Source organism: Penicillium arizonense, assembly GCF_001773325.1.
Source record: "Penicillium arizonense strain CBS 141311 chromosome Unknown PENARI_contig029, whole genome shotgun sequence".
In the NCBI taxonomy this organism is placed as follows: Eukaryota; Fungi; Ascomycota; class Eurotiomycetes; order Eurotiales; family Aspergillaceae; genus Penicillium; species Penicillium arizonense.
Window position 1 is genome coordinate 173075 of NW_019173306.1, and position 23072 is coordinate 196146.

The following is a 23072-nucleotide window of genomic DNA, read 5'->3' on the forward strand; positions in this document are numbered from 1 at the left end:
TGAGAGATCATACATACTCCATGTTCGAACTCAGCGTAAGTCTTGAAGAATAAGGAGCAAAAAGAAAAAGAAATTAAAAGACCATTCAAGGTTGATGCGAATGTTTTGCTGGGCCACATCGCGTGTAGAGAAATGCAAACTGGCTGATCAAGCGATGTAGCAGTTGACTTACCATTATCGTAGCAGCAGCATAGGATCTAAAGCCTCATGAAGTCGTTCTATCAACCTCGGTAGTACATGGTTTGAAAGTTGGATCAAAGCACTAACAAAGCTCTTTTTTGATTTTGAAAGGGCATCGACTACTAGCCTTGTTCAAAGATCGAACATAATGGCCTTTGTGGTTTTCATTGATTCCTTTGTTTTGATACCTCTCAAGATATTGAAATTCTTCAAACTACGGGCCTATGATTTAGCAAACCTATTTAACACCCTCGACCTCCGTAGCTTTTCGAAAAATTTGCAGTTTCTGTGCACATTATCTGCTCACCAAAATCTCACGACTCAGCTAAATCCCTGAAATCAACTGACAAGATGTCCGGACGTACACCCGGAGCGCCAAACCCCCCAATGGCACCTAGGATCAGTTCACGCGGGGCCCTACTTCTCAGGTTCGAGGAGGAATGCAGCCGATTCAAGGTGGGTCTTAGGATACAAATTGCTCGGCTGGATAGATTTGACGGAACTGAAATGGCCACTGGTGAGCACCTCAGGGAGCTCGGTGACCAAGCCCGTTTACTCAACGGCCTGGCCCTTCAAATCGCAGATGCTTTTTCAAGCACTTCGATTCTTCTGGGCAGGGCTCATACCTATTACAAGGACTATGTACCAATTGAGTGCAGAGCCCTCACTGGGATCCTGCCAGAGCTAGGTTCAATTCTCCGTGACAACAAGCCCAGTGGTGCCCGTAGAGTCTCTGACCGTCTTAAGCGTTACCTCGAGAAGACAATCCTGTAGTTAAGCTAACTAGGTTCGATTTTTCGTGGTTATCTAGGAGACGTCGGCGCAGCTTTTGACAGTATCGATTGAGAGATTTCTTTTAGTTCACATCAGACAGACAAGACAGATAAAATAGAAGTTTTTCTTTAGAAAATACACACTCTCCACTTCCTCTTTCCCCGTAGATAAAAAACTGGTACTTAAGAAATCTTTGTAAACTTTCGTAGCTTGCGTTTATTGGCTTTCGTAGAGACATAATGGAAGCAATTGGAGAAGTTCCAATGTTGCGGGATGTAGATAAGGTAAAATTTCAAAGTATAACGTAAGATCGATGTGATTTATCCAGAGGCTTATTGACGGACCTAGGGGTCCGAATTGCCATTATCTGGTCTTCCAACACTTCGTGTGCTATTTACAACATAATGCTGATTTTATATATGAAACAGAAGATGCAGACATGCATCATATTTCATATTACCTGAATTCAGAAGGCCTATCTTCCACAGACTGCAGTTCCCTGAGCGTCTCGCAGTCCCCGTACCTACATATACAAGACCAAGCAAAACACATTCGGTTCTGAAAAGCCCTGCCCCTGGAAGTCCCAAAACATCCATCCTGACAACAATTCCAAGATATAAGGCTATATGGGCGAAAGACCGAGTAAGCCAGCAATAGCCGTATTGCGTGGAAGCTTGACTGAGGACTGTTGCTGGACTAAATCGGGATATTGCTTGGAGCGGGGGAGGATGATGATTGGGGCAGACAGGATCAGGGCTGGAGATCGTGTGACTTGAGGATGTTTGCCGATGTTGCATTGTGCATTCTGATGCCTGGATTATGCAGTAGTCTATCCCAGGGTAAGCTGCTTATTTGGTAAGCTGGTGTTGAGGGGGAGAGGACTATTTAAATCTTTTGAGGGTTGGATGATTGGCTATGGCTTCATATACATCAGGCCTGTCTGGAACTACGTGTCGTACCAGTTTAGGATAGAAATTAAATTGAGCAATGGATTAAGATTTCGAGGGAGTCCATTATGTTCATAGAACTGGGAAATGTCTCATATAAACACCGTGCGCGCGTGAAAATGCGATGAAATGGCAAGAAAATGACCGCAAAAGCGAAAGAAGATCCAAGAACAGATGGTGGAGGCGAATAGCGAATGTAAGAGGTATGAGATATATAGATCCCAATAAGTCCCACCAAGAGTGAAGCCGAATAGGGAGGCAACCTATTCATGCAGGACGCTTCTCGTCGAGCCAGCAAGAGACCATTGTCTTGATGAGGGCAAGGGTGACCACGCGCCCTTGTTCGATATTGGCATCCTCGGATGCGCCAGGTACATGAAGAAAGAGGACGTTACGGTCGTGACCCTCAAGCAACGCCAAAGACATGCTGGTATAGAAGATAAAGTCACATAGATAGTGTCCTGCATCCTTGGAGAGCCGAAGATCCGACTCCGGAGCAAAGGACTGCCATGTGTCCAAGAAATGTTCATCGGGCTGGTAGGGCGAGGCAGAGGTCGGGTCATCCGTCACACAACCAGGTGTCAAAATGGGTGGCAGGCCCAGTTCTCTCCACCGCTTCTCGCCATCGAGATACCCAGAGCGGCCCTCGACATCGGTGATGTTATAGTCATCGCGGTGAGCCAAGGTTTCAACTGAATAGTACGGCCGTGGAGAGGCTATGCCAATATGAACGATGAGGTCGGGTCTGCGGCCACCATGGGAAGCAGCGAACTCCTCCAGAATCAAAGGGAGGGTCTCCCGGACCGTGGCGTAAGCCACTGAGATAGGTGTGGAGTGAACATGGAGGGACACTCGACGCGGATCCGTGTCCTGGTCTTTAGATGGGAAGATGAAAGACGATGGGAGGGAAGAGGCGATCAGATATGAGGCGTTGACAAGGTTTGTCTTAAAGGGCTATTACACGTTAGTTTCAGTTAACGGAACAGACACGAGCACGGTCCGAGACGCAGATCATACCCCAAATCCAGTTATCAGGACGGATATCTCGTTGGGAGAAGCCGAGGGCTGCGGTGGATTCCCGGCTCGAGTGGAGCGCAAGGGTGGAACAGCTGTTCCGTAGTCACCCATCTTGAAGATACAAAGAAGTCAGAATGAAGGGAAGATGAGGTGTCGCGGGGAAAGTGAGGAGACATGCTGAATGCGGGGTCTTGGCGCAGGCCGCCCATGGATCTTTGCCCTAATCGTCCGATAGAAAAGTGGCAAATCTAACCTTCGCAACTTATAAGCATAACTATATCCTTATTTCTGTCGGGTTCGTTCTCTTTAAACTACACAATAGTTTGTGGCGGCCATTTGTGGCGTCGAGACTCTTGTACAACAATCTCGTACCCAAAATTCTACGTCGGAGCTGGCCTGTCAACTGGGGTATGCACTGTCCTGGTCGTTTCTACTGTTATTGGCACGCTAATAGCTTGGACGGCGTCTGCAAGCTGCGAGTGATTCCCCAGGGAGAGAGTCTGTCCTTGAATTACCCCTTTAGGAAATGATCGCTATAATTTCTCGTTTTCGTATTCTACTTCGTCAGTGCACACAATTTGTCGGAGCTTTGACGTCCCGGCTAAATGAATTTGGTGAGCTCACGCCCCAGACGGGTGGCCCTGATTCGGCTGTTTTAGCATCCGATGGTCCGATGGCTGGCGTGCAGCCTTGTGCCGTTCTTTATCAGTCGAGCAAGTAAGAAATGCAATTGAATACTTCTGACTGGCCCATGGCCCGGGACTATTATAAATAGGTCAACCCTCAGGGTATGATCAGCTGTAGTAGCCCAAGGCTTTCTTTTTGTTGTTACTTCTCGGCCTAACTATGGGTGTTCTCAATGAATTACTCAACAGCCCCTATGTGGTACAGGGCGTCTGCGTTGCCCTTGTGGTGGTGTTCATCACCAGTGTATGGGGTGATCTAGCGGACGAGATCCCCTTTCGTCGTGTGCCTCTGGTTGGAAAAAACCGGTGGGAATTCACCAACAAAAACGCCAGGTCGCGCTTCACACTGTCGGCGCGTGCTTTGATCGCCGAGGGATTCGCGAAGGTGAGAAACAGACATACCGGGGATGATAGTTGCTCTTCAACATGCTCACAATAAAAGGGAGCCAATGTCTTCCAAATTATTGGAGCGAACGAACCGATCATCCTCGTACACCCTAAGTATATGAACGAGATCAAAAGCCACCCACACTTGAGTTTCGAAGGCGCCGTCAAAAAGGTAGGTTGTCACACTTGAAATGACCCGGATCATGTTCACTGACATCACCAGACCTTTTTCAGCAACCGTATTGCTGGCTTTGAGCCGTTTCATAATCCGGGATCTTTCAACATCACTGTCGGCGTCGCGCGCACCCAGTTGACCCAAGCACTCGGTATGCAATACTTGGGATTTCCAGGAGACCGTCAAAGCTAACATATACTGAATAGGGTCCCTCTCAATCCCGCTCTCAAAGGAGACAGGCGCGACAGTGAAAGACGCATTTCCTCCATCGAATGGTATGCTACCATACCTTACATCATTACAGCACGAGCCTCTACTAACTCGTGTTCGCTTTACAGAGTGGAAACCCTATAACTTCTTCCAGAAGACCCCGTACATGGTAGCCCGGATCTCGTCCTTGATCTTCCTCGGAGAGGAAATCAGTCACAACGACGAATGGGTGAATGTCTCAGTCAACTATGTCATCGACGCCTTCGAAGCCATGCGAGAGCTGCGAGGTTGGCCCTCTGTTCTGCGTCCGCTAGTCCACTGGTTCATGCCCACCACCCAAAAGTTGCGCAAGCACTTGGAGAGCGCTCGATCGATCATCGCCAATGAACTAGAAAGACGTGATTTGATTCGTGCAGGCAAGCTTCCTGAAGATGACCCGCCCCGCATCCGCGATGCTCTGGACTGGTTCAAGGAGACTGCTGAAGCGAACAATTTTACCAATTTCAATATCTCCCGTGCTCAGGTTGGGTTGTCGCTGGCGGCTATTCATACGACGTCGAACCTGCTCACCAATATTATGTACGACCTGGCGGCGTACCCGGAGTATATCCAGCCGCTGCGTGATGAGATTTGTGCTGTTGCTGCTGAGGATGGGGTTTTGAAGAAGACGAGCTTGCTGAAGTTGAAATTGATGGATAGTGTGATGAAGGAGTCGCAGCGGATGCACCCATTGGGTCTGAGTATGTGATTTTCCAAGGGTTACTGTTACTGAATCAAGAGAGTGATAGCTAACACTGGACACAGCTGGCTTGAACCGCTACGCCACCCAGCAGATTACCTTTTCTGACGGTACTATAATCCCCAAGGGTGCAACGATTGCCGTGTCTGCGCACACAATGATGGAAGATGGCATCATCTATGATAATGGCAGTACCTACGATGGGTACCGCTTCTACAACATGCGCCAGGAACCAGGCAGTGAACACCGGCACCAGCTTGTCACGACAACGCCTGAGCACTTTGCTTTTGGTCTTGGCAAGCACGCCTGTCCTGGTCGATTCTTCGCTGCCAACGAATCTAAAATTCTGCTGCTCCATTTGATTATGAAGTATGACTGGAAGCTGCAGTCGGATGGCCGACCTAAGAACTATGAGAACGGGTTTGAGCTGATCACCGATCCGACAGTGGAGATGTTGTTCCGCTCGCGCGAACCAGAGATCGATCTGGGTTTCTTAGGCGAGTAGTGTGGATTTGCGTATTGGTTTCTTGTTTGAGGACCACCTGTTCTGTGTGATTTTTCTTCAATATCATGTTTATTAGTTACGGGCCAAGCTGGAACTTGGGTGACACGCATTCAGACATTATGATCTTGTCTGAAACTCTATAAATTGACCCTGCCTGCCCAATACCGAGTCAGTAGATCGGCGGTGAGACTCGGCTCCTCGAAAGTGGGTTTTCATCGGGTTCCCCGACTGTGGCTACCCACTGTAAGATGGAATCAATTATTTTGAATCAAACCAGCATAAATCTCCGACAGAGAAACAATGAAGTTGGAATTGAAGTTGAAGTATACCAGTGACACGTGATGGTAATACACACGGGACTGTAAAATACGGGACGCGACTTCACGCGTCGCGCGTCAGTGGAGAACCTCACCTCCTCTCAAAGCGCTCAATGGGGTTATATTGGCACTTTGGCCCGGCCCTTTGGGTCCCAGACCGCACAATGAAATCTGTCCCGCTGATCCCCCTCCAGGGTTTTTTTACACAAACCAATTTTCTATGAAAGAATAAGAATTACCCTGGACACGGCCCGAGCCACGTCCACTATGTGTAATTGAAGGCAAAGTAAAAAAAGAGGAGGTGAAGAAGATCAGTGCAGGGCATCATCTGATGCATGACCGTTCTATAAGCAACCTCGAGGCCCTTGCAGCCAAGGAACGGCTGGAGACAGTGTGTCTACTTGGCCTAACCGAACACCCACGATCTTATAGAACTCTACCTAGTCTGCCGGCCTCCCGTCTTTCAGGAACAGGTCCACGGGCTCTGTATATCCTTGCCTATTTGTACACCTATTTTTACCTCTTTTTTACTCTGTCCCTCTGACCCATCCTTACCTCCCAAGTCCGGATTCTCGTAGTGCATCAAGTAAGGTCCCTGCAGGAAACCACCTAGGAAAGACTCGAGAAAATCTAAACAAACCCCTATGAAAGTAGGAAATATTCAACATAGAATCGAATAAGAATAAAGAAGCTGTTCCGTATCGCACAGTTTCGCGAATCGTAACTCTTAAGATTTTCGCGGTGGGCCGTTGAACCGCAAGTATCGAGTACGCTGTTCAGTGAGCGTAGCCCGCCGGGACCACAGGTACCAGGTACCCCCCGACGCCTCACCCTATGCCCAACCTCCCCATCTTCTCTTCCTCTTCTCTCCGGTCTTTCTCACCTCCTCTCTCTACCACCCTTTTTACCACTTCCGCGAGATCCTTTCTCGCTGTCTCCATTTCGGAGACCTTCTTTTCTTTTGTGCTTTTCTGGTGTTGGGTAATGACGAAATCTCCCTCCCCCTACTAGACGGGATGGAGCCGCAGATGTGATCTGGTGATACCGATTTCGCGCATTCCTGAGCATTTGATCACACCGAAACCTCGGTCTTTTTTCGTTGCTTCACCTCTTTTGCCCTCGTTCCCTTTTCCTTTCTCATCCTCTCACGATATCACGACACTTGACGCGACATTGCGCGCTCCTCGAAGCCGCATATTCTTTGATCCACTCACCTTCCGACACATCCTCGACCTTCTTCAGATCGCGTTGACCCCACATTCTGCGGTTCGCAAGACCGCAAGATCGCCAGTATGGCTCAACGTCAGCTTTCGCGCACTCTCCCGAAGAACTTCACCTTCCCCTTCCTAGATGACGATGTGCCCAAGACCCCGGAGCGCCCGAGTACCAAGATTGAAGTTCCGCCTCCACCTCGTCATTCTATCTCTAGTCTCCGCTTGCCTCGAGTTCGAGCTCGCTCCGGCACCGATGTCTGCGCGCGCATGGATCTCGACCTTTTCCAGTTCCGAGGCTCAGATGTTCCTCTTCCCTCGATTGAATTCCCTCAGTCTAACGGTGCGCTTGAGGCGCCTTTCCTCGGGCAGTCCCCCCAAGATGAGGGATTACTTGCGCCACCTCGCGCGCGCATGAATTTCAAGACACCTCCCGCGCAGATCCGCGGTACACCTTTCGACGCATGCGAGACTGGAAGCCCATGGCCAGCCTGGGATCAGACACCTGGACCCATCAAGCGTCCAGACTCTGTTTGCTCGAGCCTGTCTGACTCGTCTGTTGAATCTATTGAGACATTTGCCTCGCGGCCATCTGTTGGAAGCTGTACCAGTGTGGAAAGTGACCTGTTTGACCCATACTTCCCTCTCGAGTTCTCGAAAGAAACTGAACTTGAGTCGCCTTCGCGACGCAAATCATCGAACGCGTTCAAGTCTGCTTCCGACAGGGGCTGGACCCGCGAGATGGATAACCATTTGTGGAACACTTATCAAATTTATCTCCAAGACCCCACTATGACTCCATTCAAGATGACCCCGGGCAGCATTCCTCCCCTGGGAGTGACTTCGCGTGTTTCGCGCCGTGCTAAGAAGACGTGGGACAACAAGCGTACTCGCATGGCGCAATCTGTCTCGATGAAGTCTGCTGAGCCTGGAACTGGAACCCCAAAGGCCACAACTGAAGCATCGCAGCCAAACTGGCCGAAGACCGACGCCAAGACTCGACGTCGTCTCAAGGCTCTTTGCCGTCGCAAGTTCTCGATTTCGCCCCATTACCAGCGCATCATGCAGTCGCGTACCCCTGAGCCCACGGAACTGTCCGCACCCGCAGATACCCGCCCTCACGCGTTCGCAGATAACTCTGCTTACACTACGCGTGATCTTGGTGTCTCTCTCGTCACCTCGAATGAGTCAAACCCCATCGCTCGCGTTACACAAGACCTGCCGCCATTGCAGCCATGGAACACTCACTCGTTCAATGACCCTGTGCCAGCCAACGTCGAGCCCGAAATCGTCCCAACCCCCAGCCAGCATCTCCGTGTTCAATCCGCTCACAGTATACCTCGTCTGGGATCTCCCTTTGTGTACAGCACCTGGGGCCCAGGTGGATCAAATCGCCAGGTCAAGGGCAACAGTACGCCTCGTCGCGAGACCATCCATGCCCCGGGACGTCGTGCCCGCCGCAATACTTATCTGGAGCAGCCTTTGCGCAATTCTGATGATGTATTCACCAACGTCCCGAGCGAGACTAAGAATGCCGATGAAGATGTCGACCGTCGCCTTGAGGATTACCTTCGTGACAACAAGCTCCAAGACGTGGGTCACGGCCGAGTCCGTCTTCGCAACCGTGGCGCCACGACTGGTGGAGTCAACCCTCGAGATGTTGTTGACCAGCTTTTCTCCCCGCCCTCGTCTCTCAACTCAGGCCCAATTGAACCTGAAGAGACCACTCCTGTGATGAAGCCACCTGTCCACCCCTTGTTAGACCTTGGTGAAAATATCAAACGCCTCGGTTCGCCCTTCAAGGTTGAAGGTGCATACAAGCGTCGCGAAGCTCCGAACAGGTTCATCAGACATGCACCGTCGCTGTCCGATCCATTCTCGAGCGGCGGCCCATCCTACGTGAGACCCACCAACGATACTTCTCCAATGCAAATATCCCCCACTCAAGCACCCGAGAAGACGTCGGCTACTCTACCTTACGATGCATTCGAGGAGGGCCTCTCAGATGCCGAGCGAATCCGCCGGCAAATCTTGAATATGCCTTTCACGCGCAACTAGATTGCGCTCTTTTGCTGTCGACTTTTCGAGTATCCGTTCTGTTCCGGTGTTGAATCCGCGAGTTTTTATCCCTTTGCATAATGACCTGAACGAGATACAGACGGGGCCCAGTTATCGCCCCCAAATTACCAGACTTTTTTATGACAGCAACGGCATTATCCACGACTGTAACGATACGTTTGTGACTTGTGTCCTGTTTTTCCCTCACGCTCGATCACCTTACCCACACTACAACACCCAATTCCAAGAAAAATGTGATAGGTTTTTCGCTTTTCATCTGGTTATCGGAAACCACACCAGTACATGGACATCCAGCTATTGGTTGCTCGGCAGCGAACTTTCAACCCGTCTTCCTTGTAACAGCAAATACTGTGTGTGGTCTTTTTTCGAATCGTCCAATTCTATTGGCACGTACTTTCGTTACTCGGTGGAACCTGTCTCAATTTCGATGCACGTCCACCCTTCACTTCACTCATTGACAACTGTCTTCACCGTTTCCTTCTGATCTCTTCGCAAAAAAAAAAAGTCTAAAAAAACTTCAAAATCCGACCCGAAAACCCGAAAACTACTGCCACAACCACTCGCTATCTTTGCGAGCCACATTCTCTACAAATTATCTTTCTTTTTCTTTCTCGGGCTTTGTCCAATCGTCGCCTGTAAACTTTCGCATTATGCCTTGCACATTTCCATGCCAGGCATTCTGGAAAAGTGACACGACTTGGATAATTCATTTGCCTATCGAACTACCCGTCACACATGGAAACGATCCCCTGCCTCCATGTTGACCCTCGTCAACCAACATGGACGGCAATTACATACACTCCCCCCTCTTCCCAACAAAAAAGCGAATGTGCAACGATACATATGCAAATACCATAGACGAACCGAAACGAAACGAACGCGCATGATATTGCAGTTGACCAACGACATCCCTGATACGCAAGCGAGGTGTTTGGTTTGGTTATCTTTTGCCAGCGAAACTTGTTTTTTCTCTCCATAATTCATTCGCATTTCCCGGATCTCATATCAATCTCGAACGTTCTCGATTTCTCGAGTCTTGATCCCCTATCGATTTCTTCATGCCTTCGATTCTGATTCTTCCCGCTCTGATTCTGCTGATTCTGCTCGTGCTTCATGATTCCCCTCAAGCTTGTGGCGAACTTTATTGGCCTTGCATCCGGACAGTCGCATGTGATTTTCTTCTGCTTTTTATCTGATATCTTTTCTTTTTTTTCGTTCTAATCTCTTCTGCGTCTCTCATGACGTATGAATGCCTATCTTTACTTTTTAAGAGCTTATTCCTATCGGATCTTTTTGATCTGTTTGTGCAGAGTATGGCTTGTTATTTTATTCTTTGATTTCGTGTTTTCTTTGCGCTTTGATCCCCACAGGACCGGCTTGCTCTGAGCGCGGAATCATTAGGCAAATCGATTATTCTTAACTTTCCATTCTTTTCTTGTATTCCGTAAATTGTATGCCACAGTGAATGCTCACAAGTAAGTTGAACTTCACAGATCGTCATTCTGCGCGCGTCTCTATCAAATTCTTCACATTCATGAGACGTAAGCTCTTTAAGAGACCCACGAGTGAGGATGCTTAAAAAGTGGGGACTGAGTATGGATACTTTAATTCCATTTTTATTTGCACATGAGAAACAGTATAAATGCGTCTATTTATAGTTTGGTCCAATTTGATATTGACAGAAAAAAAGACGGCGCTTTTTGATTCCCTACGGACTCGTTCTTGTGAGGATCTTTGCCATGAATCAATATCAGATATTATCTACAACCAAACAAGCATATTAACAAAAAGTAGTAAGTAAAGGGCCATAAGGACCCAACAAAATGAAGAAAGTAACATGGGAAAAAGAGATGAGGGTATAATGTATAGAGGAAGGAATTCACAATACGGGCATTTCAACAAGGAGGAAGAGTAAAGCAATCACTTCTCTAACTTCTTTTTGCGCTCCGCGAGAAGGTGTTCGATCTTGCGAAGCTGAAGAGCGAGGCCTTTCTTCTCGGCGTTAGCAAGAAGCCACTCTTCCATGCCACGGCGGACATAGCGCATGGAATGTAAGACGGGAAGAATAGGTGCCGAAGACAGAGCAATATCCGGTGCGCCATTCTCTCGCTCGATACGCTGCCAACGCTCGGCACCTGGGTTCAACAGGAGATCGAAGACACCGGCCCACAGCTCACGGTCCCAGTAGCGTTTCAGAGATTCACGAATGCGGTAGGTGCGCGAGGAACCCGGTGGTGAGTTTTCATCGTTGCTATCCACGGGAGTGGACTCCACGTACTTGCCGAAAAGAAGGACGTGGATGACGCCGGCAACGCCGTATAGATCAATTTGGTGTGTCCAGGGCCTAGCCTCGCGGATCTCGTTGCATTCATGTGCACCAGTTTCCCAGTCTGCGATGAATTGCACATTTGGCGAAAACGCTTGCATGTCAATGCCGCGACCAAAGTCAATCAAGGCGAGGCCCTTTTGTTTCCAGCCGTGGGATCCACTTGGGGAATAGTGGATGCTTTCGCGGGGATCGAAGGGACATTCATCGGCGCCCAAGTCGAGGAGGGAAAGGCCTTTGGTAGGTGGTTCGTTGGGGTTGGAGTCATCAAGGCGGACAAGGCAGTTGTCGGCTTTGATATCGCCGTGGAGAACTCCGTTGGCGTGGAGTGCTTCGACGGTTCGAAATAACTCGATGGAGAAGAACATTGCTAGTGCCTCTTCGAGACCACCCTCGGAGGTATGGTTGGAGCCAATGGATTCGTTGCGAACGATGTTAACCAAGTCGAGTAGGGTGCCTTGTCCACGATAGTCTTCTATCAAGAAGCTCTCGCGTTGATGCACATGCAATTCATGTGCACGAACAATGCTGTCTGTAGCGCGTGCATGATCTACAGATTGCCGAAGACGATCATAGGCGGCACGGATCATGTAGAATTCCCAGGCACTGGATGGTCCGTTCTCAACCTTGACTGCCTCAAAGGGGTTACGGGGTGTTGCATAGGCATTCAATTTCGGGCGAGAAACTCTGCCACTGGTTCTGGCACTGTCGTCGGAATCGGATTCGTAGGATTCAAGACTGTCCACGCTCTCCGCGAGATAAACTGGAGCATACGCACCAGCTCCAAGCTCACGTCTAATGATGTAGCTTCGCTCAGCTCCTGGGAATTCAAGGATAGGCGTATCGAATGCCTCATCGCCACTCTTTGATCGTCTGGTGTTAGTTTTCACAAACTTCTGGATCATCGAAGCATAGTTGCTATCTTCAACGTGGCCATGATATCCTGTGTATGTGTCAAGCGGCGGTTCCAAAGAATTAAGAATTGTATTGCGAATGCCCTTGTCCGTGGGATTACACTGCGAGTCTCTGATGATCGCTTCCCGTCTCCGCAGCTTGGGTGCAAGCGCCTTGAAAGCTGTTGGGCTGAATGGGACGTCTGCTGTAGATGTGAAAGTATGATCTTCCCCCAGGGGGCTATCAAGCAGGAGATCTACAGCAGGCGATCGAGGCTTGGAAGGTGTTTTCGCATTATAGATGCTGTTTCGGGCGGCTGTCAGGGAAGGAATGGAACATTCCGTTCGTTCCACGATTGGTGTCATAAAGGGAAGGCGATTCTGGGCCATGACGGCAGGGTCACGGTAGGTACCCCATGGTGGAGCATAGTCCTCGGGCATTTCTGGCACGAATCCTTTCCTTTCTGGTGTTCCATGCGAGGAACTAGCTGCTCCTTCACTTGCGACAGATTGGGACGTCAGCTCGGCATTCTCAATATCGGGAATGTCGCGGTTGGGGTCGAATTCTGTCCAATCGCCCCCGTCAACACTGTCAGCTCGTGTGGTATCGGCGTATTCGGTGTCATCGTAGGATTTGTGGAATGTTGTTTGTGTTTCATCATCGCCAAAGTCACTCGAGGCCGCTGAGATGTGACCTGTGCCCGTGCTATCTCCCGTACTGGCGCAGTCCTCGTCCTCGTAATCACTACCGCAGAAGCTATCGGCATCTGCTTCAGTTTCTGCCTTCAATGGCTGATTGAAGATGCTATAGATCTCATCAGTCGCCGCACGAGTGTGCATGGTCATTGTCGGCTCCCGGGTGCTCTTCCGCCGGGATTTGGATTTGGACGGTGAGTCGAACTTCATCTTAACTATACGGATTATAAGATTAACCGGCTCAGAACAAGCGCACGGGTTGTATCGGCTTACCGGTCTGAGTCTGTGTCGTTTCCCCCTTGACCTTGGTGCGTCTTGATTTGTCTGATTTGCCTTCATCTTGATCGTGAGACTGGGAATGTCCACCTATCGTCAGATTCTGAACCAAGTGCTCCGGTAGCTCTTCTGTATTGGTATTTTCTGAAAGAGATTCGACGCTTCCTGCATTCCCCGAGATTTGTTGCAAGGGCTCTTTCTGTTTCTTCCAATTCTTGTCCATCCACCCACGTCTAATGGATCTGAGTTCTTCGAAACTCATTTCATACGCCGGGTTTTTCCGATCTGGGTATACTGATTTCAAGTCGACGAATACACGCTCTCGGCGGCCGGTGCGCGGGTTGACCGCTTCCCTTACATGATGTTCAGGTACTTGCTTGGGAGGCATTGGTTCTTTGGTAGGTAAATCTGGTTTGGACTGAATACATAATAAAAAACCATAGGGTTATGCCAGCAATTAGTCCTGTGATCGTAAATATGTGGAGGTTCGTAAAGAGAAAGGTTAACCCATAGTGAACACTTACCTCGTCCCTGAAAATAGCCATCTTCTGTGATGGTGCTGCTTTCTTGCCAGCCTTCAATGTTTCACCAGCCCATGGCTTCGCCTCAACTTCATTCTCCTTCTTGCGGTCCCGAATTGATCCAATGCTGTCCCATCCCTTTGTTGCTCCACCAGTTGCTGGACCCGGCGCAGCGGAATCGGCGTCTGAGAAAATAGCCATCTTTGACTTTCCGGATTTCGTCTTGGGGGCAGCCGAGGGTGATGCCCGTGAAACTTGTGGGTCAGCAGAGCTTTCTGATGAGGCGAACGGATCCATTTTGGCGGCCAGCGCTGGACGAACGGCCGGCAAAGCGGGCGAGGATGGCCCCGCATCTTGTGGTCGTCGTTCGTATCGATCTTGGAACTCGCTGTACTTCCTCGCCAGTCTCTCGACGGGTCGCGCTTCGCGGTCCATGCCGAGCCTGTATACCTCGTCGGCTTGTGACCACCGTCCAGCACCCTCTAGCCAACCAGCAAAGTCCTCGTAGAAAAGAGCTAGACTTTCACCAATGCGATGACGCGCGAGGAATGCAAATGTCTCACGCGGGGCGTCGGAGAAAAGTCGAATGTAATGGAGCCATAGACGCAGATACCGAGGGTCGTTTCTGTAGTGTGATGATGACAAGAATGATTTCGTGGCTCGCTCCAATAAAGGAAGAAGACCAGAGTCTGGGGTCGCTTGTGCGGATGGGTAGGCGTTCAGTGTCCATTTAACGTAACGGTCGTAAACATCCAGCGGATCGTCTGATTCTCCGATCGACTGGAGTTCTCCTTCGAATTCTTCGCGCACAGCATCGTTGAGTGTCCTGGTCGCGTTCGGAGACGGTGATGGGATCTTGTCACTGTTGCTGCCAGCTGAAAAGATGCGGGCAAGCTCTCTTGCTGATCGACCACCGGGGAGTGATTGAATGTTTTCCTTCTGATTCTCGATAATGTCGAAATCGACTAGATCGTCGGAGGCCGCCATGACGACAGATGAGAGATCCGAGAGAGCCCAAAAATTGTCGAGATAGAACTGAAGTGACAACTTTGTGTGGAGGGGAGGTGTTATCGATAAACATCACATGACCGTTGCCCCGGAGATACACCTGTTCTCTGTCCTTGCTGGATCATATTGACAGCATTGAGCAGATACTCCAAAAGATCATATCGGACAGTACCTTACTTTATTAGCTAAGAACCTTTTACCTATGTCTATCTTGTTCCTTGACATTTATAGCGACGGGAGCCAATTCCGATCGACACGAGGCTTGGCAAAATCAGCCAACCTCTTCGCCTCTTCGATCGAGTATCCGCTCTTGGAACCTGCAACATTGTGAAGGACGCCTTGAAATAAGATGTGCTGCCAAACACCTGAGTCGCCGAAGCGTGAAGAGTCTGAATCAAAGGCTAATCACAAAAGAAACCTCAGCAGTGGCACATCTGATGCCTCGCCTATGAGAAGATCCAAACGACAGAAATCAAGCATCAACCTCAAGGAGCTGTCTTCTCCCGAGGTATCGGAAGCAGAGGGCGAAGTTACCTCTCCACCGGTCAAAGAAGAAGCCGTTTACGCACCTGCCCCTGTTGCTGTCCCCAACCGAAAGGCAAAGAAGCCACCAGTCAAGAAAGAAGCCACCGGGGACGCTGATAGCGCCAAACCTGTCAAGAAAGCGAGAAAATCCAAGAAAGATCAGGAGGCTGAAGCTATGCCTCTGGCAGCTCGGGCGCAGGGTCTGCGTATGTTCATTGGCGCACACGTCAGTGCTGCGAAAGGTCAGTTCTCAAATCGGATGAGCTGCAACTTGATATTGATCTAGAAATTCTTGAGCAGGCGTCTTCAATTCTATTCACAACAGCCATAACATTGGGTAAGCTTGCGCTTCTATCCGTCGTTGGTTCGAAACTCAACTAAGTATGGAATTAGTGGGAACGCATTTGCGTTGTTCTTGAAGTCGCAGAGAAAATGGGACAACCCAGCACTATTAGATGATCACCGTGATCAATTCCGTCAGCTATGCGCAGAAAAGGGCTATGATGCATCCAAGTAAATCCCCATGATCACTATCATTCATCATAACAGATCACTCATGCTCAGTCCAGGCACATTCTTCCACATGGCTCGTATCTCGTGAACCTGGCCCAAAGTGACACTGCCAAGTCCAAGCAAGCATACGCCTCATTCCTAGATGACCTTCGCCGTTGCGAAGCCCTTGGAATCTCTCTCTACAACTTCCAGTTAGTCAGCCATCCCTCTAATCACACCTTTACTAACATCCCCAAGCCCCGGAAGTACCAACCAAACCCCTCTCCCAGAGGCGCTCGCACGCCTAGCCAGCACCCTCACTCAAGCCATCACCGAAACAACAACAGTAATCCCCGTGCTAGAGACAATGTGCGGCCACGGCAACACAATCGGCGGAGTCCTCTCCGATTTCCGAGATCTCCTAGCTCTAATCCCAAAGGAACATCATTCACGCATCGGTATCTGCGTAGATACCTGTCACAGCTTCGCAGCCGGCTACGATCTCGCCTCCCCAGAAGGCTTCAAAGCCTTCCTCGCGGAATTCGACGAGCTAATCGGCATTCAGTTCCTCAAAGCCCTACATCTAAACGACTCCAAAGCTCCTCGCGGCAGCAAGCGAGACCTGCACGCCAACATCGGCACCGGATTCCTCGGTCTGCGTGCATTCCACAATGTCATGAACGAGCCCCGTTTCGAGGGCCTACCCATGGTTCTTGAAACGCCTATCGATCGCGTCCCAGAGAAGTCTACAAGCGATGAAGATGCCGGAGATGGTATTGAAGTGGAAGGCGAGAAGAAGAAGGGTGCAAAGAAAGGACCGAAGCGGCCTGCAGGGGCGGGTGCAGCTACTGTTCAGGATCCTGGTGTTTGGGCACGTGAGATTAAGCTGCTCGAGTCGCTTATCGGGATGGATCCTGAGGGTGAAGAGTTCAAGGCTCTTGAGGCTCGGCTTGAGGAGGAGGGTCGTGCGGAGCGTGCCAAGTATCAGGATCAGTATGAGCGGAAGCTTGAGGCGGTTGAGAAGAAGAAGGCTAAGGGGCATGCTAAGCCCAGGGGTCAGAAGAATCTTATGGATATGATGAAGGGGGATGCGAAGAAGGAGTAAATGTGCGGATATTGATCCCAGATTGGGAGCACAGCATCACATATTTTCTTTACGGTACAGTCTTTTGATTGTTTGGATAACTCGCAATAATAGTACTGGGAGATCCTCCCTTGGCATCCAGCACTAAAAATGAACAAAAATGAATTGAAAAGATGCTAAATTGGAATCAAATAGACTGTAATGCTGAGTAGATGACCGCGCGCACCGAGGCAGTATGTATGAGTGGAGACTACTTGTACATCAAAATATTTAGTTGCTATACAATGATATCATTATCTAGATCAAGAACAGGCTGCAACGGCAGCAGCAATTGAGAGATTGAAAACGGTGTATAAGTGAAAGAAATTGAATTGATGGTATCAGTGAAGTCCAAGGCCAAAGGCCAACAACAGCGTCATGCGAAAAAAGTAACTTATATCCTGGCCAGTCCAGAATTAGACCAGCTCGTATCTGAAAGGAGACATGCAATCCAAGAGGCACGCTTCGGAGGTCAGACCAGCCAACAGAAGGTTTATAGGTGGCATACAACCGTCACATGGAGGGGAATATAGGGTAGATAAAAATAAGAGATGAGTAGGGGAGAACGAAGGTGACACGCTAGTGATGAGTGGGAGTTTAATGCCGTACAGGCGAAAGGGACGAGGTTGATTGAACATCCGGTGAACCCTCGCGATTGGAGGGTAGGAGATGAGGGAACCCCGCTTGGGCCATTGTGGTGATAGTGGGAGGGGCGGATCTGAGAGGAGAAGGTGGCCCGTCGTCTTCGGGGATGGTAGATGTGGAAATGGAGAGAGCATGTCTAGTGTGTCTAGAGCCGCTTGCGCGCACTCGGAATGAGCGCTGTTGGTCGCCAGTCAGCGATGCGGTTTGGTCTTCATTCAAGTGGCCACCTGGCGCAGGGCTGACAATGACAGCATCCTGGATTGCAACTCGACGATAGTCTCCTTGCTGTTGCCGTTCGCCACCGCTGCTGTGGTCGCCATCTTCGGTATCGGATAATGGACTCGACTCGCGACTCCAATCCGCTTCCTGTGCCTCGCTGCGCATTTTTGAAATCTTCATGTAGTTGTATGCCGCAATGCTGCTGATAGTCACGAACAAACCGGTCAAGTTGACCGCAGTGAGCTTATCGTGGAAGATAATGCCCGCTGCGCTGATTGTGACCACCTCCTTGAAGATACCACAAATACTCAATGTGACAACTGAAGAACGCTTGAGCAACGCAAATTCCGAGGAGATCATGCAGAATGCAAGCACGCCAGGGAAAATGAGGAGGAAAGAGCCTAACAATTGCCCGCGCTTTTCAGCGAGCACGAGATATCCTTGGTAGATCTCAGCAGGACCTTCTACGGATAGCGCAATGACTATAAGAGAGAAGAACATGACAGGAGTGAGAAGGAAGAGTGTCGCAAACGGATTTGAAGTGGCCGGATGGCGGAGCAGAAGGATTTGTGTCAAGCCCCATCGGAAGCCCGAGAAGAATGCAGACGCAATGACAAGTGCAAAACCAAGCGCATTGAAAGCAGTCTCTCCGGCGACCATCATCACCACACCGATTGTCATCGTAGCGATAATCAAGATCAACTTGACGGACGGCGATTCGAGGCGGAAGAGGATGGCGAATAGGAGAACAAAGGCAAGTGCAGATGATTTGCACATGGTAAGGAAAGTAAGAGAGATGAATTTCAAGGACATGTTTCCGAGGCCAATGTCGAGCGAGGTTGCCGTACCGCATGGCACGAGGCGGGTAAAGTAGAAGAATTTGGTCAGGATCGGCTGCTTTTCTTCAGGGCCATCCACCGGGGATGTTGCTGCAGACCCCGGGGGGTGTTGTGGACGGAGCGACGGGAAGATCCATAGAATTATAACGGAAAGTGTGAATTGAACAAGCATGTGTAGGCTTGTGGTGAAAAGAGGAAAGGGAAAGACGACATCGCTCTCGGAGAACATCCATTTATTGTACTACACACAAGAATCGTTAGTTCGAAACACCAGGGGAAGATTGGAACACGATCACTCACTATTGAAATGGACAGGGAGAAGAAATACCACATCAAAATCAAAGCGGCATTGACCCCTAATCTCTTGACGATGCTGCGGTCTGTATCAATGTCTCCTCGTGACTTGGTATCCGCGATTCGGGCATCCAGCTTCCGTCGTTGGTTCCTCCGTCGTTGTCGCTGGCGTTTCTGGTTTGAGGTGAGTCCCGTTTCTTCGTCATATTGGTCATCATCTGAACTCATCAAGTCGAGCTCCAAACTCTCTGCGGCGGACGACGGATCGGATGCATCAGTGTCCTCTTCAGCCGTCAATGGCTCTTGTTCTTCGCGCTTGTGGTTTCCTCCATCTGCATGTGACCAGAGGCTGTCATCTCTGCGCTCCGTCGAAACTGGCTGCGAAGCTCGCCCTATCCCGGCGAGCATGGAGCTTCGCCGACGGTGGTGGCTACCGGCGGAGAGCCCCATTCTGAAGACTGGGGCAGTTAGGTAGAAATGAGGGTAATGTAGACGAGAACTGATTCCCCCATGAGCATGGGAAACAGGGCGTCACACGACAGTGCACGAGAGCAGTTCGGGTAGGGAGACGATGCTGACAAAGAAAGGGAGAGGGGGAAGAGAGAAAGGGTGGAACTGGAGGTGGAACTCGTCCAAGGGAGTGAATGTTCGGGAACAAGGAAAAGAAAGGAAAAAGGAACGAACACGAGAGCAGCTGGGCAGGGAAAATGAGTCCTGAGGGATCGAGTGGCAGATCGAGGGTTGTCAGGGCGGTCTCACGACTAGTCAGCTTAAATTCAGCTCAGACTGGTTCCACCGATCTTTCTCCGCTCCACTGTCCGGTCGATCCGGGGCAGAAGTAAAGACTTGAGGAATTTCATGAAGTGTTTTTGACTTTCCTTTTTACCATTGGCGGATTGAAACCTCCGGCGCTGGTAGATTGAGGGACCATTTGTTGTGAAGGTATACAAAGCCCTGTGGTATCTCAGGGGATCCTGAAACTCCCGGCTAACCTCGCCCTAAGACTAGAAACATCACAATGCCAGAAAAATAAACTCAATGCGAAGCTCTTCAGTGATGAGGTCCCCACCTTCAGCTTGTCTGCTGGGGAGAAGCCCCCATCCATCGGCATAGCCATGACCTCAGACCCATGATACATCATCATCATGTCGTACTTTCTCCATAGTCGTCGGGACATGCGGATGATCGATGTCAATGGGAGACATTGCATTTTCTTATGCTTTCGACTCTGTTTCTCTGCAATCTTCCCGGGCTGGTGCTGCAAAAAGCATTGAATCCACATCAAAGACCCTTGTATTTTGAACTTCTATCGGATTCCCTGCTGTCACTATTGTCCGTTGTCATCATGTCTGAGGGTTCGTACATTGCCATCGAGGACTACGGACTGATCGGGGATATGCACACCTGTGCCCTGATCAGCAAGGCTGGTAGTTTGGATTACATGTGCTGGCCAGTCTTTGACTCACCTACTGTCTTCTGCCGCCTGCTTGACGACAAGAAGGGGGGATTCTTCTCGGTATCCCCCTACAAGTCCGTGGTCGATTCCCACAGCAAACAGCGGTATCTTCCATATTCGAACCTACTTGAAACCAGGTGGACCAACGAGGGTGGCGTCGTGACGATGCTGGACTATTTCCCAGTCACCCCTAAAAAGGTCAGCCAGTCCGCTAGGTTGCTGTCAGGATACTGTCCTTGTAATGAGCCCGGCACCAACCGGTTCAAGTCAGGACTGCAGCACTCAGGTCTGATCCGAAAGCTGGAATGCAGCCGTGGGTCGATGGAGTTGCAGGTGGAACTGTTCCCGGCCTTTAACTACGCACGAGACTCGCACAACGCTCGTGCAAAGCTGGAAAATGACATGGAGAAGCACCGGCTCCAGACCATCCATTTTGAAAGTGAAACCGAGCGGCTGCAGGTCGAGATCTTTGCCGATTCGCGGGAGCCGGACAAGCTTGGGTTCCCGGCGGCGAACCTAAACTTGGAAGACCGCTTGGACATAAACGGCCGCGGATTGGTGGCCTGGATTAAGCTGTCGGAAGGCCAGACGGTTCATTTGGTACTGCACAGTCCCGAGAAAGCTGTCCCCACCTCGGCCACCATGGCCGCCTACCTCCTCAAGATGGAAGATGAGACCTCTGACTACTGGACCAACTGGACCCGCAAGTGTGCCTTCCGTGGTCACTACCGGGAAACGGTCGAGCGCAGCCTCCTCATTCTGAAGCTGTTGACATACAAACCCACCGGCGCAATCGTCGCGTCGCCCACCTTCTCGCTCCCTGAAAACGTGGGAGGTTCGCGGAACTGGGATTATCGGTATTCCTGGGTGCGTGACACGGCTTTTACGTTGTACGTCTTCCTGAAAATGGGTTACAGTGAAGAGGCGGAAGCATATGTTACCTTTATCTTCGATCGAATCTTCCCTCATGCTGCCAAGGACATGGACAAGGATAGCAACAGACCTTTTTTGCCACTCATGTTCACCATTCGGGGCGACTATGACATTCCCGAGGTGGAACTGGACCACCTTGACGGGTACAAGGGAAGTAAGCCTGTTCGCATCGGCAACGCGGCTGTCTTCCACACGCAGCTGGACATCTACGGTGAGCTTTTGGACAGTATTTATCTGTACAACAAGCACGGTAATCCCATTACCTATGACCAATGGAACTCCATCCGACGTATGGTCAACTATGTTATCACCGTTCGGAACCAAAAGGATATGTCCATCTGGGAATCTCGTGGTCAGATCCAGAACTTTATCTATTCGAGAATCATGATGTGGGTGGCTTTGGATCGCGGGATCCGCCTTGCAGAGAAGCGCTCCAGCTTGCCATGCCCCGATCGCTTTGAGTGGATCAAGATTCGGGATGAGATGTACGACGAGATCATGACCAAAGGATACAATGAGGAGCGTGGTCATTTTTGCCAGAGCTATGAGAGTCCGGATGTGTTGGATGCATCCGTCTTGATTGCGCCCTTGGTCTTCTTTGTTGCGCCTAATGACCCCCGTTTCATCAGCACTCTAAAGAGGATTCTGGAAAGCCCCGAAAGGGAGGGATTGTCCAGCGCCAAGATGGTGTTCCGGTACGACCATCTGAGAGCCAATGATGGTAAGTGATAATTGTGTCCCAGGAACCTTGCATTACCGTGCATTGGAGTCTGGCTGCTGATATGCATGTTGCACAGGTGTGGGAGGTGGCGAAGGCGCTTTCATCATGGTAACCTTCTGGCTTGTCGAAGCAATGGCTCGTGTAAGTGGTAATCCCACACCTGTACACTGAGATCCCGGCTGAATCTGTTCTGGAATTCCAGGCTTCCAACTACGATGTGCCCATTCCCAACATTTGGAAGCTCGCGCTTTCGCACTTTGACAACATCCTCTCCTACGCGAATCACCTGGGCATGTTCTCAGAAGAAGTGGCTATTTCTGGTGAGCAGATGGGCAATACTCCACAGGCATTCAGTCACTTGGCCTGCATTAGTGCGGCAATTAATTTGGAACGACTTGGACAGGGAGAAGACTAGATAGAGCTCCTACCTCCAGGACGTCAAAGCTACAAGGAGATAAACCACTAGGGATGAAACATTAGACGACGCTATAGATTGACTTGAGATATTGTTTGTTCTTTTTCAACAAAAAATGAGAATCTTCCTTTGAAACAACAGCATTATATATCTCCCGATGTTCTATTAACTGGCGGATGAATCAATGCGGCTATAGAGCCAAGATGCTACCATACACGAAAGAGTCTAGTGACCATCTCACTCATGGAAAATCACCAAATGCGAGAAATGTAAGGTCTTTGACTCTATACTGGATCAGCGCCTGGCGATCTAGGCACCCATGGCAGGTGACGACAACATTCTTACGTAATGTAGAAGATCCGAGCTCAATACCCCAGAATAGCTTCTCTTTGTTGGCCAACATAGTCAAAGTGACCAGTGACCAGTGAACAAGGACTATCTTCGTCAGGGATGGTCTTCGCCA

At 50.0% G+C, this 23072-nt stretch overlaps 8 protein-coding genes across 8 annotated transcripts, besides 2 other annotated features; 5 read left to right on the top strand and 3 right to left on the bottom strand.

Annotated features, from left to right (window-relative positions):
* Positions 1-531: 531 nt before the first annotated feature.
* Positions 532-954, top strand: PENARI_c029G09400 (uncharacterized protein; the record flags this gene model as incomplete). The annotated part of the gene is made up of 1 exon (XM_022636328.1): positions 532-954. One exon carries the CDS (start codon positions 532-534, stop codon positions 952-954), a length of 423 nt encoding a protein of 140 aa, XP_022483878.1.
* A 1214-nt stretch (positions 955-2168) lies between these two features.
* On the bottom strand, positions 2169-3029 carry PENARI_c029G06365 (putative pyroglutamyl peptidase type I; the record flags this gene model as incomplete). The annotated part of the gene is made up of 2 exons (XM_022636303.1): positions 2169-2855; positions 2919-3029. 2 exons carry the CDS (start codon positions 3027-3029, stop codon positions 2169-2171), a joined length of 798 nt encoding a protein of 265 aa, XP_022483802.1.
* A 735-nt stretch (positions 3030-3764) lies between these two features.
* PENARI_c029G09555 (cytochrome P450) lies at positions 3765-5620 on the top strand (the record flags this gene model as incomplete). Its single annotated transcript, XM_022636330.1, has 6 exons — positions 3765-3989; positions 4047-4163; positions 4215-4317; positions 4373-4441; positions 4505-5116; positions 5181-5620. 6 exons carry the CDS (start codon positions 3765-3767, stop codon positions 5618-5620), a joined length of 1566 nt encoding a protein of 521 aa, XP_022483804.1.
* A 1609-nt stretch (positions 5621-7229) lies between these two features.
* On the top strand, positions 7230-9206 carry PENARI_c029G03999 (uncharacterized protein; the record flags this gene model as incomplete). The annotated part of the gene is made up of 1 exon (XM_022636286.1): positions 7230-9206. One exon carries the CDS (start codon positions 7230-7232, stop codon positions 9204-9206), a length of 1977 nt encoding a protein of 658 aa, XP_022483821.1.
* A 1941-nt stretch (positions 9207-11147) lies between these two features.
* Positions 11148-14926, bottom strand: PENARI_c029G06911 (putative checkpoint protein kinase (SldA); the record flags this gene model as incomplete). The annotated part of the gene is made up of 3 exons (XM_022636305.1): positions 11148-13357; positions 13416-13836; positions 13943-14926. 3 exons carry the CDS (start codon positions 14924-14926, stop codon positions 11148-11150), a joined length of 3615 nt encoding a protein of 1204 aa, XP_022483831.1.
* Positions 14927-15296: 370 nt separating this feature from the next.
* On the top strand, positions 15297-17069 carry PENARI_c029G11788 (DNA-(apurinic or apyrimidinic site) lyase APN1; the record flags this gene model as incomplete). Its single annotated transcript, XM_022636349.1, has 5 exons — positions 15297-15714; positions 15773-15809; positions 15866-15985; positions 16042-16176; positions 16223-17069. 5 exons carry the CDS (start codon positions 15297-15299, stop codon positions 17067-17069), a joined length of 1557 nt encoding a protein of 518 aa, XP_022483805.1.
* Positions 17070-17684: 615 nt separating this feature from the next.
* On the bottom strand, positions 17685-19534 carry PENARI_c029G05885 (putative nucleotide-sugar transporter; the record flags this gene model as incomplete). The annotated part of the gene is made up of 2 exons (XM_022636301.1): positions 17685-19031; positions 19091-19534. The coding sequence occupies 2 exons, from the start codon at positions 19532-19534 to the stop codon at positions 17685-17687; spliced, it is 1791 nt and encodes a 596-aa protein (XP_022483801.1).
* Positions 19535-20429: 895 nt separating this feature from the next.
* On the top strand, positions 20430-22609 carry PENARI_c029G02998 (glycoside hydrolase family 15 protein; the record flags this gene model as incomplete). Its single annotated transcript, XM_022636278.1, has 3 exons — positions 20430-22194; positions 22271-22335; positions 22397-22609. The coding sequence occupies 3 exons, from the start codon at positions 20430-20432 to the stop codon at positions 22607-22609; spliced, it is 2043 nt and encodes a 680-aa protein (XP_022483884.1).
* Positions 22610-22893: 284 nt separating this feature from the next.
* Positions 22894-22898: a sequence feature (Short protein (PENARI_c029G11765, OGE48391.1) was converted to a misc_feature.).
* Positions 22899-22954: 56 nt separating this feature from the next.
* Positions 22955-23012: a sequence feature (Short protein (PENARI_c029G11765, OGE48391.1) was converted to a misc_feature.).
* Positions 23013-23072: the final 60 nt, after the last annotated feature.